Below are 16,995 nucleotides of genomic sequence, written 5' to 3' on the forward strand. Positions count from 1 at the left end.
TGCCTCTTCTAGGCGCACAGCCTCATCTCGGAATAATCTGGTGTTCACAAAGAACTGTCATCCTGCCTACTGCTTCCTCTTTAGACATCTAATTCTTTTGAAAAAATCAACATGTTTATGCATTTAAAATACCAAAATAGGACCCAAAATGTATGAAAAAGAAAATCTGTTTATATATATGAGTAGCATTCAAGTGAAGGTTGGTATAGTAAGGCACTAAACTGAGAGGCTCAACATGTTTTCTACTATACGCTCTGACTCTAATGCCACACAATCACACTCTTCCTTGAGCTTCAGTGTCCTCCTCTGTGAAATGAGGGATTGGACTTGGTTACCTAAAACTGATTCTTCATTGAAAATTTCAACCCTTGTTAGCCTAACAGCTTTTAGATATGTACAAGATCATCGTTGAACAAATGTATTAAATATTTTCAAAACATAGCTTTACTAAACTATGAAATATACATATCTAAAATTACTTTCCCATTTCCCCTACCAGTCTAGGAATTAAAAAGTTAGGGATTTGGTGGAGCAGGGCTTGGGAAGGACAGTATGCTTATGGTTGAACATGCAGAATCAAACTAAATTGCTTGGGGCTTATAGCATGAATCAGACTTGATTATGAAGTCAGTACAGTGGTGCTAATGAAAACCCAGTGACCACACCACATGGTCTATATCGATGCTTCCCAACATTTTTCATATCCTGACACAGAAAATATTGGACAGCAAACTGATATAAACTGGAAGAAATTGGAGCAAAAAAAAAACAAACCCATAATTGAGAAAAATGCAGATTGGGGGAAATACTAAATTTGCATAGAACTTTCAAATAAAATCTTGTCAAATGTTTCAAATGATAACATTTAAAACCTAACTCTTAAAACCTAATATTGCTACCAAGTGAGAAACATCTCACAAAAAAATGATTTTTAACTTTTTTTTCCACAACCATTCAAAAACTTATGTAGCTGAAATTATACTTAAGAAATTTAACTGCTCTACATGTAAATGTAGATTTCTTATAATGTGAATTAATTTCAAATTCAAGTAATTTTTGCATTACAAGTATTTCAAACTAATGATGCAGCTCTAATTTGTAGTCTCCCATATGTAACCCTAGAATAGCCACCACCAAGAGCGCAGGTCAGCCACCAACAGAAGTATCTGATTTATATGAAAGCAATTAGGTCTGCAGGGCCCCCTCCTCCCACCTCCAGCTCCCAACCAGGTACATCTGAGGCTTCACACCTGGACTTTCATATCTTTTCTTTGGACACCTGGAACATACTTCTCCCACAGCTTCATAGACCACCACCACCAGCACCCCACCACCCCAGAATTCAGGTAGCCCAGAGAGTCATCTCTCTGGTACGATCTCCTAACTTAGCTTGCTGGTTGTGGAAAGAAAATGGAAGGTACATTGTGAATAAATTTTCAAAACACTTGAATCATCCTTTCTGAAAGATAAATGAGGGCAAGATAATACCACACTTTGGCAAGATAGAGGGAAACCTGAGTTGCAATTTGAATTGGTATAACCACTTTAGAGAGCAAATTTAGAATATCTTGTAAAGTTGAAGTTGCCTTTGCCCTGTGACCCAGCAGGTTCACTTTAGGAAGTATTCTCTTAAAATTATGTCTTCAATCTTTTTATTCTTGTAGTCTCTAAAAATCCAAAAGGAATTTTGGAAAGCCATGTACTTTTTTGCTGTTTTAAGTTAGACATGTAACATTGGTCATAACCTTAACAGATATAACAAATGTTTAAAATGACCTGTAAACATCGCTTTTAAAAATATAACGGGATCTAAATGACATAGTAATTTGGTCCTACTGCCATCATCCACTTAAAATATGCAATAAGCTTTTGATCATTTGGAAATTTTACAACATTCATTTTCCTCCTTAAATTCATATATTGTGTCAGTTATCCATTTATTGCCTCACCTCTGAATGCACCCTTCAATATATGCTCCCCAATAATGGATATCCTTTAAGTAGTGCACCTTTAAAGTCCACACAATGTTTTCTCAACATTAAGGGGCATGGAGAACATGGTAGAAGGAAGAGGCTTTCCTGTAGTTCCCAAGGTAGGCAGCCTAGGTGTGAGGACTTGCAGTGGAGCCTGCCCCAGCCATTGGCCCAGACACTGTCTCTCTGCGGCCTTGCAACCTCAGCCTGACCTTCCTTCAGCCGTCCTGACATGGAAACGAGCTGCTGCATGGCCTATATGCTTTGAAGGGCCCCTGCCTGCACTGGCATGTGGACTTCACTGCCTCCCTGAGTGGCTGTGTGCTGCCCTTGTGATCCCAAAGGTCACACATGGGGCTTGCCACTGCCTGGTTCTGAAGGCCTCTGCATCTCCAGCACCTGGATACCTACTGTACACCCATGCCACTGGTTACTGTTAGCCCGCTCCCTACCTGAAGTGAGTCATTTCCAGCATAAATTCTATTCCTAATTTTTATTTTTATAAACATCAGTGCTAAAAAAAAATCTTTTTCACATAAACAAGTAGAAGAGAAGAGAAAGAGTTTTGGTATTATAATGATGTCGCTTGTTCTTGGGAATCTTGAGCTTATAGGATCAAAAAACACACTGGTTTATCATCAAAAATCATTTTAGATAAGTAATTTGGTTGAAAGTAATCAGTTATTCACTTTCTCAACACAAAGACATTAGTATCTCAAATGGTGTCTTTGAGGTTCAGAGGTTAGTACACCTTTATATGATGTAGTATAGTAAAATCAGGACTGGGTGAAAGGTTTGTGTTCATTCTGTAACATGTGAGAAAGGGTAACTGCAAAAGGAGGGTAGGAAAGGAGAATCTGCACCACCTTAGGTTCATCCTTAGGCAGAATAGCTGTGGAAAAGTACACATGGAAGGTGAAATTCTGTGAATTTCCCCAAAAGCGTACCTGCATACTACTTGAAAATTCTTTGCATACTCACAAGGGATGTACCCCAGTTTGAAAACTATAGCTCCAGAGAACTATTGTTTACATGACAGACAAATACTAACAGGCTTATTTCCACATTATAATGAAAAAGTAGCAGCAACCTAATGTCCATTAACAGCAAAATGAATTATTGTGGAATATCCATACAGTGGAATACTATACAGCAGTCAAAAGGGACTAACTAGACCTGCATTTATTAACATAGATGAATCTCAAACAATGTTGAATGAAAAAAGTCAACTTTTAAAGGATATATATAATGATACTACTGATGTATATTTTTTAAAGGCTGGTAAAATAAACCTACATATTGTACATAAACATTTAACTAGAAAAACAAAAAACATTCACATCTTCTTCGCAAGAGTGCTTACCTCCAGTGCATGAGAGCAAGAATTGGTATGAGCAGCAGGGCAACTCTGTAACATTTTTCCTTGGAAAAAACAGACATATTAAATTTGTGCTATCTAGGTAGTAAGTAAAAGAGAATTCACAATATTATTTGGTTCTTTCCTCTTTTTAAAATATTTGTAATTTAAAATATCAGTATGATCCAAGTGACCAATAAATGCATGTTTATGGATTGACTTGGTTCATAACCTGGCAGAGTCTAAAATGTGACCAAGGTAGAACAGAATAGTGCCTTTCACTCAGTCACGGAGGAATGCATCATAGTAAACTAAAAAAGGTTTAAACATCTACTGAGAGTTTGAAGACTAGTTCAATTGTAGGTACGAAAGTTCTACAAAGTTTTTAATATATCATTGCAGTTGACTCTATTATTTCAATTTAAAGCATTATTGTCATTAGAGTAATAATTTAATATGGGCATTATATAAAACAACCTCAGCTATCTGGAGTGTAGCCAAGTATCCAGAAGTAAGTATAAAAGACTTGTGGGGCTAGATTATTCCCCGCAGAAATACTTAAAGGTGTCACATTCAGAAGAGCCAACCACTTCCTTTTAGCTCACTTACTCTTCTTATTTTCAGTATAATATCAATAAGCCTGTTTGATTTCTCAGTCTATAATAGATTGGAAGTAGAAGGAAGGAGTGACTGTGAAAGGCCTAGAAGTTTACACACCTGAAAAGAGAACATGCCTAATCTTAAACCATTTGTGTTGTAACTTGAAACAGACTTAAACACCCTTATAACAAGACTGAAATATATGTAAATGATAAATATTTGTAATGACCCTGTATCAGTGGGAAAATACATTATTTTTAGTATATCTGTGTAATAAGTTAATGGAACATTTACTACATTTTAGAAATATTTTCACACAAGATGGTTAAAAGTTGGTGTTTAAAAGAATGGACTTTAGTTAATCAGGGAATAGTCACACTGGAAAAATTAGCTAAGAAACATGACCGACGCGCACTGAATATTCACTGTGTGCCGAGCACAATTTTAACCACTTCACAATAGTTATTTAATTCTCACAGCAATCCTTCAGGACATATCATCTGTATTTCATATATGAGGAAACTAGACACGAAAGGTTAAGAATCTTGTCCAAGGTCATAAAACTAGTAAGTGGTAGAGCAAAATTTAAACCCAGATAAAAATGGACCCCTATATAAACGACCCTTTATCCTGCCACTCTTAAATATTATAACTATACAGTTGTAGTATTAGGCAGATAATACTGTTTTCCAACTTAGTTTTTCATTAAAGTCCCATAATCTCTATGTACCAGTATTCTTGCTGTATTTCTTGAATTGTGTTAACTGCCTTTGATATAGTTCAGTGTGTGCATGTGTGTGTGTGTGTGTGTGTATGTGTGTGTGACTAATTTTATTGAATCGCAAAGCAACAGAATGATCGAGTAGGTATATAAATTTGTGTAATACATAAAAATGTGTATGTGGAAACATTGAAAATATAAATGTGCTACATAATCTAATGTATGTGTATAATTTCATTCTAATTTTTAATAAAAAAAATTAAATAGTTGGTATATGGTTAACCTACCTAATGGCAAGAGACAGGCAAGATAATTGTAAAATCAGAATAGTAGCTACCTTGTCATTATAATTATTTCTGAAAGCTAAGAACTCTACTTACCCGGGATGGTATGCTGTTAGAGATTTTCAAGTGGTTGGAATATATGTAATTTTTGTCCTTTATAAACATTACCTTAACTATGCTAATGGACCTTACAAAAAGCTTTAAAAGGCTAGTTGATCAAGATGCAGTTTTGGCTTAGCCAGAGGAATTAGTCAATCGATCAATCAATCAATCAATAAAAGGCATCCAAATCAGAGAGGAAGAATACTGTGTTTACATATGACATGACATCATACAGATGTTCCTCAACTTATGATGGGTTATATCCTGATAACCTCCATCCTAAGTTGAAAATATTTTGAGCCAAAAACGCATGAAATACACCTATCCTACACCAAGCATCATATCTACGCCTACCCTACCTTAAACATGCTCAGAACACTAACATTATTTAGCCTACAGTTGGACAATCATCTTAAGTTTCACCTAAAGAATAATTGCCTTCCTCTTCCTGTAACCAGAAGTAAGAGACACAGTCAGGCATTTTGTAGACACGATAGGATGCAAACACAAAACATATCCAAAAAACACCAGCAACACTGTACACGGTAGAGTATTGCTTGTTTACCCTTGTGATCATGTGGTTGACTGGGAGCTGTGGTCACTGGCACAAAGAGTATGGTACCACATATTGCCCAGGAAAATATAAAAATTCAAAGTACAGTTCCTACTAAATGTTTATTGCTTTTACACTATTGTAAAGTCGAAAAATCATAAGTTGGGGACTGTGTATACAGCCATGTGTTACTTAACAACAGGAATACATTCTGAAAAATGCAGTTAGGCGATTTAGTCATTGTGTCAATATCAGAATGTAGTTACACAAACTTAGATGGCACTTTTATACGACTGGCAGTGCAGTTGGTTTATTTATACCAGCATCACCACGAACACGAGTAATGCATCACTAAGATGTTAGGGCAGTGATGAAATCACTAGGTGATAGGAATTTTTCAGCTCCATTATCATCTTATACACGGTCCAGCATTGACCAAAATGTCATTATGTGGCACATGACTATATTACCCTTGACTATACCAAAAAAAAAAAAAAAAAAACTGTTAGAACTAAGAAATAAATTCAGCAGAGTTGCAGGATACAAAATTAATATACAATAATCAGTTGCATTTCTAAACACTAACAACAATCTATCCAAAAAAGAAATTAAGAAAGCAATCTCATTTATAATAGCATCAAAAATAAAATACTTAGAAATAAATTTAACCAAGGAGGTTAAATCAATGAAATCCCAGACAAGAAAAAGGAGTTCGTCATCACCAAATCAGTACTACAAGAAATGTTAAATGGACTTCTTTAAGAAGAAAAAAAGATAAAAAATATGAATAAGAAAATGGTAATAACTATATACCTATCAATAATTACTTTAACTGTATATGGATTAAATGCTCCAATCAAAAGACATAATGTGGCTTAATGGATAAGAAAATAAGACCCTTACATATGCTGCCTACAAGAGACTCACTTCAGATCAAAAGACAGACGCAGACTGAAAGGGATGGAAAAAAGATATTCCATGCAAATAAAAAAAAAAAAAAAAAGCTGCAGCAGCAACACTTATAGAAGACAAAATAGACTTTAAAATAAATGCTACAACAAGAAACAAAGAAGGATCCAATAATTCCAACTTCTAGGTGTTTATCCAAAGAAACCCAAAACACTAATTGAAAAGACATATGCATTTATGTGTTCGTTGTAGCATCATTTACAATAGCCAAGATACAGCAGCAACCTAAGTCCATCAATAGATGAATGGATAAAGAACGGTGGTACATTTATACAATGGAATATTAGTCATAAAAAAAGAATGAAATCTTGCCATCTGCGACAACAGATAGATCTAGAGGGTATCATGCCAAGTGAAATAAGTCAGAGAAAGACAAATACCATATGATTTCACTTATGTGTGGAATTAAAAAAACAAAACAAAATTAATGAATAAAAACAAACTCATAGATACAGAGAATATTTTGATGGTTGTCAGATGGGAAGGAGATTGAAGGGCTGGGTGAAAAAAAGAGGAGGAATTAAGAGGTACAAATTAGTAGTTATAAAATAGTCACGGGGATGTAAAGTACAGCATAGGGAATACAGTCAATAATATTGTAATAACTATGTATGGTGTCAGATGCATACTAGATTTATTGAGGGATCACTTCTTAAGTTATATAATTGTCTAATCACTATGTTGTACATCTGAAACTAATTTAATATTGTATGTTAACTGTAATTGAAAAATAAAAGTTAAAAAAAAAATCAATGAAAAAAAACTGAAAAATACAACAGCCCCACAGGGGACTGGTTTGGAAATAGGACTTTACCCAAAACCAGAAGAATAAGAGCCATCCCAGGAATTTTGCTGGAATTTTCTAAATAATGGTTTCTAATGGTTTCTCTCCCCTCCTGAGATTGTAAACACTAAATACCATGTAAGTCTGGAAATGCTGCCACTACAGTGAAAGATAATATACCCGAAAATGAAACTAAGAAAGAAGAGAGGAGAGATTAGAAAAGACCATGTTTCGATGATATAATTTAAGCCATTAGATATAACTGTGAAACCCTGAAATACTTAGTTACAGAAACCAATATTACTCCATTTATTTTTCTCAAACTGGTTTGAGCTGCATTTCTGTCTTGTAAGCAAGAAACCTATTATAAGATAATAAGCTTAACTGCTCTTTATAGACAATTATCACGAAGCTCTTATGTGTAGCATCAAAAAACCCACCATCTCTTTTATAGCACTCATATCGAATTGTCAAAGTAGCTATTTTGAAAGAAACAGGCTTAGCTTGCAAAAGTTAGAAGGCTAGCTGTTTTTCTAAATAGACTCATGGTGAAACCTGAATCACACTTACAGAAGTAGACTAAAGATCACTGACCATACTCACAAAATAATTTCATAGCATCTAAGCATGTGTACAAATTGACTGGCTTTTTTAAAAAAAGTCACTCTTCCCATAAGCAGCCTGAGGTGACCTCTGAAAATGGTTTGCTATTCACTTGACCCAGAAAACCAAAAAAAAATCATGCAAATCAAGGTCTAAATCTTTATGCTCACTTTAAGAACACTCATGAAACTGCCCAGGTCATATCCAGAAAGCCACCAAGTATCTGAAGGATGTCACTTTACAGAAGCAATGTGTGCCATTCCATCGGGAGTTGGTAGGTGTGCCGAGGCCAAACAGTGGGGCTGAATGCAGGGTTGGTGGCCCAAAAAGAGCGCTGAATTTTTGCTACACATGCTTAAAAATGCAGAGAGTAATGCTGAACTTAAGGATTTAGATATAAATTCTCTGATCACTGAGCACATCCAGGTGAACAAAGCTCTCAAGACACGGAGCAGAACTCACAGAGCTCGTGGACGGATTAACCCTACCCGAGCTGTCCCTGCCACAGTGAGTTGATCCTTACTGCAAAGGAGTAGACTGTTCCTAAATCAGAAGAGGTTTCACAGAAGAAAAAGTTATCCCAGAAGAAACTGAAGAAACAAAAACTTCTGGCCTGAGAGTAAATTCAGCATCAAATAAATGCTAACAAAAGTTTAAAAAAAAAAACAAAAAAAAAGTCTATATTTTTCCTACCATCCTCGTTCCAAAGAATGTGATTTCCTTTCCTCTTAACAACCTCAAATTCTGGCCCTAGACTCTTTCAGAAATATATTCCTAAAAAATCATCCTAAATTCAGGGGGGTGGAGGGAAGTATACACACGCAGAGATATTATACTATCATATATAATTCTTTATAAATGCTAAAAAATAAAGGAAAATGATTAAGTGTTCAGCGAGAATAGTCAAGTAAACCATATTCACAAAATGAAAAGTTAGACAACCATTAAAAATGAAGTTTACAAAGACTACATGAAAATTACTTATATTAGATTAAGAAAAAAATTATAGACACACAATCACAATACAAAAGATACTTGAAGGATAAAAGGCTTGAAGGAAGTACAACATAAAACAGAAAAAGTGATTTCGTTTTGGTAGATGACTCTGGCTTAATTTTTTCTTCTACTTTTGGCCATTTTCTAACTTTTCTTATAGGACCATGTATTATTTTTCTGTTTTAAAAATTATAAGATCAATTGGAGGGGAAATTGTCCAACCAGGACCAAGAAGTATTCTTCCTTGAAATGTTCAAGCCTATTGCATATCAGTCCAAAATAACATTCAGTTCAATATCTTGAACTTTGAACTGTCCCTTCAGATGGTGGTAACAGCAACAATAGAAAACTTAAGCTTCGAGATGGCAAACTAAACACGTATTTACAACCTGCCCCTCCAAGTCCCACTAAAACAAACACAAAGAAAAGCTCAAATAGACCCCGTAACACTGAAAAGAATAAAAGAGGTCACCAACAGGTAAGGTTTCAAAAGTTTATAAGGGATAGAAGGAACAGATGGGATTAGGTCGGAGGATAAAATAGGTAGAAAGAGCTGCAGCCCAGAACCTGTTATTAGGGGCTGGGAATCAGTCTGCATGATAGAACCTAGAGCTGGGCTCAGGGCTAGTTGGTATATTGTGTACAAGAGTGATGTATGAGGTGAAAAGAGGGAGATTGCTTGAAGGTCTGCATACAAAATGACTAATAGCTGGTACCACCATTCCCCTGCCACAACTTCAAGCACAAAACAGTGAGCCAGAATTTGCCTCCAGCTAAAATATTAGATATTCTCTAAAGAAATTAAACTGTTTGGAACAACCAAAACCTTCTACTGTGAATGGTGGTATCCTAGATGAAGCCCTTCTCACTCTGGTATCTGGAGGGCTTTACAGCCTGTCAGCTAATTTCAGATCTGCTCATCCTAAGGCAAAGCCTGTCTGTCACAGATTCCCTGTCTCCACCCACTCCCGCCCACCCCGCACACAAAGATTCTGAATCCTCACTCAGGAAAGAGATCTAACAAGAACAATGTCCTTCTTACATAAAGGTATAAACTAGAATACATGATTCGATCTGATAATGAACAATATTTAAATAATGATAATGCTATAATTGCTATTTGCTGATTTTCAAATTTTAGATCAACTATGGACCAAGTACAGAAGATAGGTTATGCCTGTAGGCATAATACTATTAGCAACTTTGAAAATATAAACATATAGCTAAAAGAAAATCGGATTTTGGCCAACGTAGGGCAAGAGGGGAGGTGGATTAAAGGGAAGGAGTACTAATAGAGGTTTATATATATTAAATTTACAAAGGTAACAATAGAAAACTTTAATCTGGATAAATATCAAACATGAAGAGGAAAAGAAATGGGGATAGGAATAGTATAAGTACGTTTAATCCTAATTTTTCATCTTAAGGAATCAACACATAAACTGATAAATTTAATAAAGCAAGTTGATAAATCAGAGATTAGTGGTATAGCATATCTTCCAAAATTCTAAAATCACAGAATTAAATATGGAAAAAGAGTTAAAAAAAAAGAAACTAACTAGGAAGTGTAACTGAAGTTAAGGAGTAAATGAAGAAAACTTGCTATTCATCCTAAAATACTATTATCTGACATATTCCCACTTGGTTATATTACTTTAATAAAAATATCTTTTAAAACTAAATATGTTCATTTGTTCTGAAACCCCAGAGTATTTTAAACCGCTCAGCCCATATCAAGTCTTGTCTTCCACTGTTCTTTCATTCAATGCTCTCCCCTTGCCTCTTCTATGAATTTGCTTCCTGACTTTATTACCATCTATCATGTTTGACTTGCCTTCTCCTCTCTCCTTCTCTTTTGTCTTAAGCCAAGACAGGTCTCTCCTATCCTAGGGCAAAAAAAAATTTTCACTTGATTGGAATGTTCTGCATCATTCCTCTTCTGTTTCTCTTCTTCCTTTCACTTTCCAACTTAAAAAAAAGTAGTCTTTACTTCCTTCCTGAAATCTGGCCTTCAAACACCAAGTGTAATGATGCTTTTATAGTCCTCATTCTACTTTGTATTTTATTCAAGCATTTCACATGGAGCTTTTCTTTTTCGCCTCTTTTTCTAAGGCACAGGTAAGAATAGAGAGGGAGCAGAAATACCTCACAAGAACAATGTTCCAAAGAACACCTGGGGAAATGCTGGCATGAAGCGTTCCAATTACAAATGCATCACTGCGTTGTTCAGGAATATTTAATCTGCCTTTTGGCACTGAAGAAAAAATCCACATAAACAGCTAAAAACAACCAACCTCTCAACATAAGTGTTGTAATATTTATTAGTCTTTCATAATCAGATTAATGTGCAAGAAGACTAATAAAATACAAACTTGAGTGAAGGAAACATTCTAAAGACACTAAATCCAAAGCTAAAAATGATGACACACTGCCTCAATACAGTTACCCTACAGTAAATCTCAACATTCCCCACTAAAAACAGTACATATGTTATAAATGAAGAGAAATAAAAAATAAAATTGTACAGGAACTAGTGAATGAACTAAGAAGAGCCAAATTCTAAAACTTACCATTAGCAATATCCTGGTTTTCTTTAAAATATAATCAATTTTGGCTTTTAAAAGTACATTAATTCGTTACGTTGGGTTATTCATATCTGCAAGAAATAGGGCCTATTTTTTGGTAAGATAATTGAAAGGGGAAAGACCCATATAAAGCACTGGTTGTGAGCCTCAAAGTTAGTGGGAGAAATTTTAAAAACTAACTAAAAGAGCCATACTTATGGAAAAACTACCTGATTTTATTATCAATGCCAAACAAGTTTTTAAATCAATTAAAATTTATTTAATTTGCATAAAATTACTTTCACATTTGTCTATAACCATAGTCAATACAGTTCTTGGAATAAAGACACAGCCTTTGGAGTTTAAAACGTCCCCAACTGCAAGATTACATATAGAAAACTCCTATTATTGTTTATGTGATAGTGGATTTGTTAATCAAATTAAAATAATTATACTATCTAGAACAAAATAAAATGGAAATAATTTACTCATAAGATTCATATTTAAATCATCTTTATTTACAAAATACTATCCTGAGAATTATAATTCCATTAAGCTTCAATTTGAGCAAAAGTATAATCACTTAAGTAACTGCAGTTACTTAAACTGAAAATGAAAGAGATGTCAAAATTACTTCTGAAGATAGATCAAAAATATTGTCAAGTTTCTTGCTGTGGTTCTGGATTTTCAGTAGTAGGCTCATTTGAAGGCGGAATCAAACCTGAAGGGAACTCACTCCTATTTTCAGGATGTGGGAGCGGGGGAAAAAATCCAGCTCTTGGGGGAAGATAATGAGGAAAACTTCTCGGTGAATAGACATTTCTCACTGTTCAAAGAGATTGGTAAAAGACATTTTTTAACTTTAAGCACCTGTACTGCAGTCCTAATAAATCATTAGCATTTAACTTCCAGTACCTATCTTCATATTCAAAAACTGATACTAGATTACTCAAATTAACAAATGAAATTTTCCAACACTGAGAAAAATATGCTTTCTTCAACTATATATTTTTAAATATCATTAATTTTAGAAACAATTTGTCCTGAGAAAATCTAACATCTTAACACTTTTTTAAAAATTATTTCAAACTACACAAAGTTTTTTTAAGTTTTCATGTAATGTAATTTTCACCAGACTTAAAATTCAGATCAGTAATTCCCAGTTCTAATTTGATATTATCCTAAAACATTCACAATTATATCAAACACCATCTTAAAATTTCCCAAACAAAATTCATTTTAATTCACCTTAAACTTTAAAATAGAGGAGAAATGAGTGAAGGAATGACCACATCAGGCAAATAATAGGCTTCTGCCTAAAGTTTGTTAACCATCTACTTATTCCGCAGAAACCTATAGTTCTAAATGGCAATATATAGATATATATATATCTATATCTATATATATATAGATAGATAGATAGATAGATAGATATGTGAGGCCATGAAAGAGTTTCAATAAATTCAACAATTAGTCCAAACATGATAAATATATTTTAGGTTTTAAATAAGTAGGACTGCATGAGAACTACTTAAGAAAAGGATGTTAAAAAATTCTTTAGACAGTAATTTTAATGCTAAAATAGAAACTGTAATAATTTTTAGTCACGGACATAGTAACAAGTTTCTACCAAATAAGATACAAATAATTTCAGTCTTAAGACTGCTGCAAAAAGCCAACGATTTTCTTGACAAGTGAACTACAGAAATAATTCCACATATTGAGATAAATCAAGATGAAGTCTCATTACAGTCTACTGATGACTGGCCGCCTTCCCAATTTGGAAAAGTAACGGTACACTCACAGATGGTGAGAAAAATTTTCCACTACTATATTACTACATGAATAGAAAATAGAATTAATATCTTTCATTTATTCTACAAAACACATATTAAGTTAAAAAAGAAAAGAAAAAGGCATACTTGCAAATGGAGGAGGTGGTGGGCCAGGAAAGTCCCTTGGAGGAAAATAATCTCGGGAAGCTCCATACATGCCTCCTGGGGGAGGTGGAGGAAAAGGAGGGCCTCTTCTCACGTACGGGCCTCTTGTGTCCATTAGAAACAACGGACCTCTGATTGGAGGAAACGGTGGAGGAACAAAGCCAGGCCCAGCTGCTTCATTTTCAGCGGGGAGAGCTGAATCAGGCACATTTAAATTCTATAACAAATTGACATATAGCAGTCACTAAAACAAGAGCAAATTCTGTAATTATTTTCCTGAAATCTTAGGCTTAGAAGAAAGCCCCCTAGGCATCTAGGCAGGAAGCACTCTACAGTAGTCTTAAAAAGGCTCCAGAGAAAGATTCAAACAGTTTTCTACATCAGACAAATTTTTGCCATCACAAATTTTTATTACCTCAACAGAAAACAGCTTTAACCAACAAAGTAATATTTTGACAAACGATATAACACAATAGTCCAAAAGTACCAAAATACATTCTTTTATCAAGCATATACTAAAAAAAGAATGCTTATGTTTATATTTTCAACATAAAATGAGGTGACCAAAACCAAAATTACAAACAAAGTAACAAAAATAATACTTTAAAACATTTAAATAAAAATCCAATGGGGAAAATTCGAAGTCTTATTTAACTATAGTAAACTAACTCAAGCCTCTGGTTTGTTGATAGGTTACAGTCTGTAAATTGTACCTGATCACCATCGGGTACAATCCAGAAAAGAAACAGCTATAATGCTAAGTAGGAAGTATATTTGCCAAAATGAAAGAAACAGCTTTATATCAAAAACTAGATGGCTAGCTAAACTTCTATTCTAGTAAACCAAGAGTTCAGAAGTCTCCTGGAAAAAAGATAAAATTCCACTTTCAATACTTACACCAAGATCATCTTTGCTATCATTTCTACTGGATTCCATTTCTGAAGACACTGGCTCATCTAGACATAAAAGTTAAATCGTTAAAAATACATGACTTAAAAATCCATTCCTAGAATAGCTCCAGATCACAAAGGATATTGATACTTTCCCACTCCCCTTATCAGCACATAAATCGGCTTGACACCAGCAACTTGCATTAGGGCCACAAGAACAGCTTGAGGTCCCTGAAAATTATGACAGACTCAAAGTTCTGCAAAGGCATTTGGCAGTGATTTCCCAAGCTTGTTCCCAGGCAATCCTGCTGCAAGTAGCATCATAAGGAGACTTCTAGGAGGTAACATTCCTTTTCATCCTTCCTTTCTTTCCTTCCTTCATTTTTCTCCAGCCTTATGTCCTTTCTATTCTACCTCCCACTCTCCCTCTCCTCTTTTGCTCCTTCTTTTCCTCTCATCCTTCCTTCCTTATTTCTCCATCAGGTAGCATAGACTAGTATTTAAATTTAGCCACTGTTTCTGAATGTTCCTGAACTTTGTTATCACCAAGAACTGCTCGATCTCTGAGAATATTCCAGCCCTAGATTAATCCAACTCTCTGCCTCTCCTCTGCCTATACCTGAGCCACTTAAGCACTTCTGTGGATAAAATATACCAGAGTCGTGCAGACTGGCATCACACTAAAGGCTGACAGATCTCCAGCCAACTTCCAGATGCCTACTGCCTAGCTTTCCTTCTGTATCTTCTATGCCAGTTTTCTCCTCAGCAATTTCAAACCTCTGTTCTCCTACAAGCTACTATACCAGTCACTTAAAAACTAACTCCCTTAACTCTTTGTAATCAAACATATAACGGCAACCATATTACTATGATCTTTCCTCCTATTATCATGGAAAAGCATCCTTCTAGACAATCTATAACCCAAATTCTGTGCTCAGATCTCTCCCTCCAGCTTTCTCAGAGATCTTTCTCTGTGTTTCCTTCCCTCCTTCCCTTCCGCTAGACCCGTCCTATCAGCAAGTCTCTCCCAACTACTATTTAAAAATGAGACAGAAAAAGAGAATCTCCCTATAGCTACCTCTCTCCTTCAAAATCAAGAATTGTTCTATACATATTGCTCAGAATCCCTCCCATTCTGATCTCATTACTATAATGTATTTGCAACATCAACTGCTCCACTAAAATTATTTCCCCAAGATCAAAAACTGTCTCTTTGTTTGCTAAATTAAAACAGACACTTTTATAATCTTTATATTATTTCTCATCATTGTTGACTATTCTCCCCCTTTTTAAATCCTCCCAGCCTTTAATTTCTGCAATGGTATCCTCCTTTCTCTCTTTCTCTCTACTTCTTAGCTGCTCTTTCTCAGTCTCTTTGGTGGGCTTCACTACCTCTGACCATTCTTAAACTGTGGTCTCCTCAGAGTTCTATCCTCGGCCCTATTCTCCTCTCATTCTCTCTTTGAGAAATCCCAACTACTCTTACAGCTTTAATTTGATGTATACTACTAATGACTTCCAGATGTGATTCAGATCTAGCTATTTCCCCTAGGACTTAAAAGCTTGAACTGCCTATCTGAATTTTCATGCAACTGTATCACAGGTGCTGCTAATTTTCTAAGTTCGAAATGTAACTCACAATCTTTCCAGTCAAACTTTCTGCTGCTCCTTGTTCCTCACCTCAGAACAATGAATGGCCCAGGTGCCACAGCCAGGAACCTGGGTATCAACCAAATTCCTTCTTCTCCCTCACTCCCACATGCATTAAATCCTAAATCCTCCCAATTCTATTTTCTCTGTCTGTTTACATTTATCTATATCCTCTGTAAATCATCACCATCACTCAAGTAGATTCCTATTATAGTCTCCTAAAAAGTTACCCTGCCTCCAACCTTGACCACTCTCTCCAAACTATTCACCATAATACAATCACAGTAATTCCTCTAAAATGCGTATCTTGATTACATTCTTGTTTGAAAGCCTTTATTGTGCTCCCTTTTCCCTGCGAATAAGTCCAAATTTCTGAACTGGTCTGCAAGACCCTGAAAACTCTCTGCCCCTCTTCACTACTTGTTTCAGTATTCCTTGACTCATGCTCCATGTTGCAGCCATAATTAATTAGGCACTCTTAACACTAAATCTTTAAAGATGCTATTCTCTTCTCCTAGAACATGATCACCATCATTTTGGTCTAGCTAATTCCTCCTTTAATTTTCAGCTTATATGTCACTACCTTCAAAAAGATTTTGGCTATCCCACATTCAAAACACTAACACCTCATCTTCATGAATGCCCCATATGCTCCCATAACATTTTGTACTTATTACTCTTGTCATTATGTAATGCAACTGCCTACAGACCTTTACTAGACCTCAAGGTATAAAGGAATGCTGAGCCCTTGTTCACCACTGAAATACAGCAACTACTATAATGCCTGTCATACAATAAGCATTCTATAGACATTTAGTGAATCAGTGGCTAGGTCCACCATCCTCTCATTTCAATAAAATACGGGGCTCTGGAGTCAGACAAACATGGGTTCAAATCCTGCCTCTAGGCCTCCTGAGCCACGCTTCTCTTGCTCAGGCCCACTTCCACGTTTGGAAGTGTACTTTCCTTTCTAATAAAGCTTTTCTTTTCTGCTGTAAAAAAAGAAAAA

General features: G+C 35.3%; 1 protein-coding gene across 15 annotated transcripts in view; it reads right to left on the bottom strand.

The window, feature by feature from the left end:
* Positions 1-11,763: 11,763 nt before the first annotated feature.
* The window catches only part of MIA2 (melanoma inhibitory activity 2), an 80,106-nt gene continuing 74,874 nt past the window's right edge, over positions 11,764-16,995 (bottom strand). For 11 of the 15 annotated variants that reach the window (XM_023522167.1, XM_023522164.1, XM_023522162.1 and 8 more), the window contains 3 exons: positions 14,344-14,402; positions 13,429-13,663; positions 11,998-12,332 (listed from right to left, as the gene is read on the bottom strand). In XM_023522167.1, the coding sequence (XP_023377935.1) occupies positions 12,166-12,332; positions 13,429-13,663; positions 14,344-14,402 (461 nt within the window). In that variant the 3' untranslated portion in view covers positions 11,998-12,165. Of the gene's footprint in view, positions 12,333-13,428; positions 13,664-14,343; positions 14,403-16,995 lie in introns of all 15 variants that reach the window. The other 4 variants (XM_023522190.1, XM_011376298.2, XM_023522176.1 and 1 more) reach the window with 1 other exon arrangement.

Source organism: Pteropus vampyrus, unplaced genomic scaffold, assembly GCF_000151845.1.
Source record: "Pteropus vampyrus isolate Shadow unplaced genomic scaffold, Pvam_2.0 Scaffold10, whole genome shotgun sequence".
NCBI classification, from domain to species: Eukaryota; Metazoa; Chordata; class Mammalia; order Chiroptera; family Pteropodidae; genus Pteropus; species Pteropus vampyrus.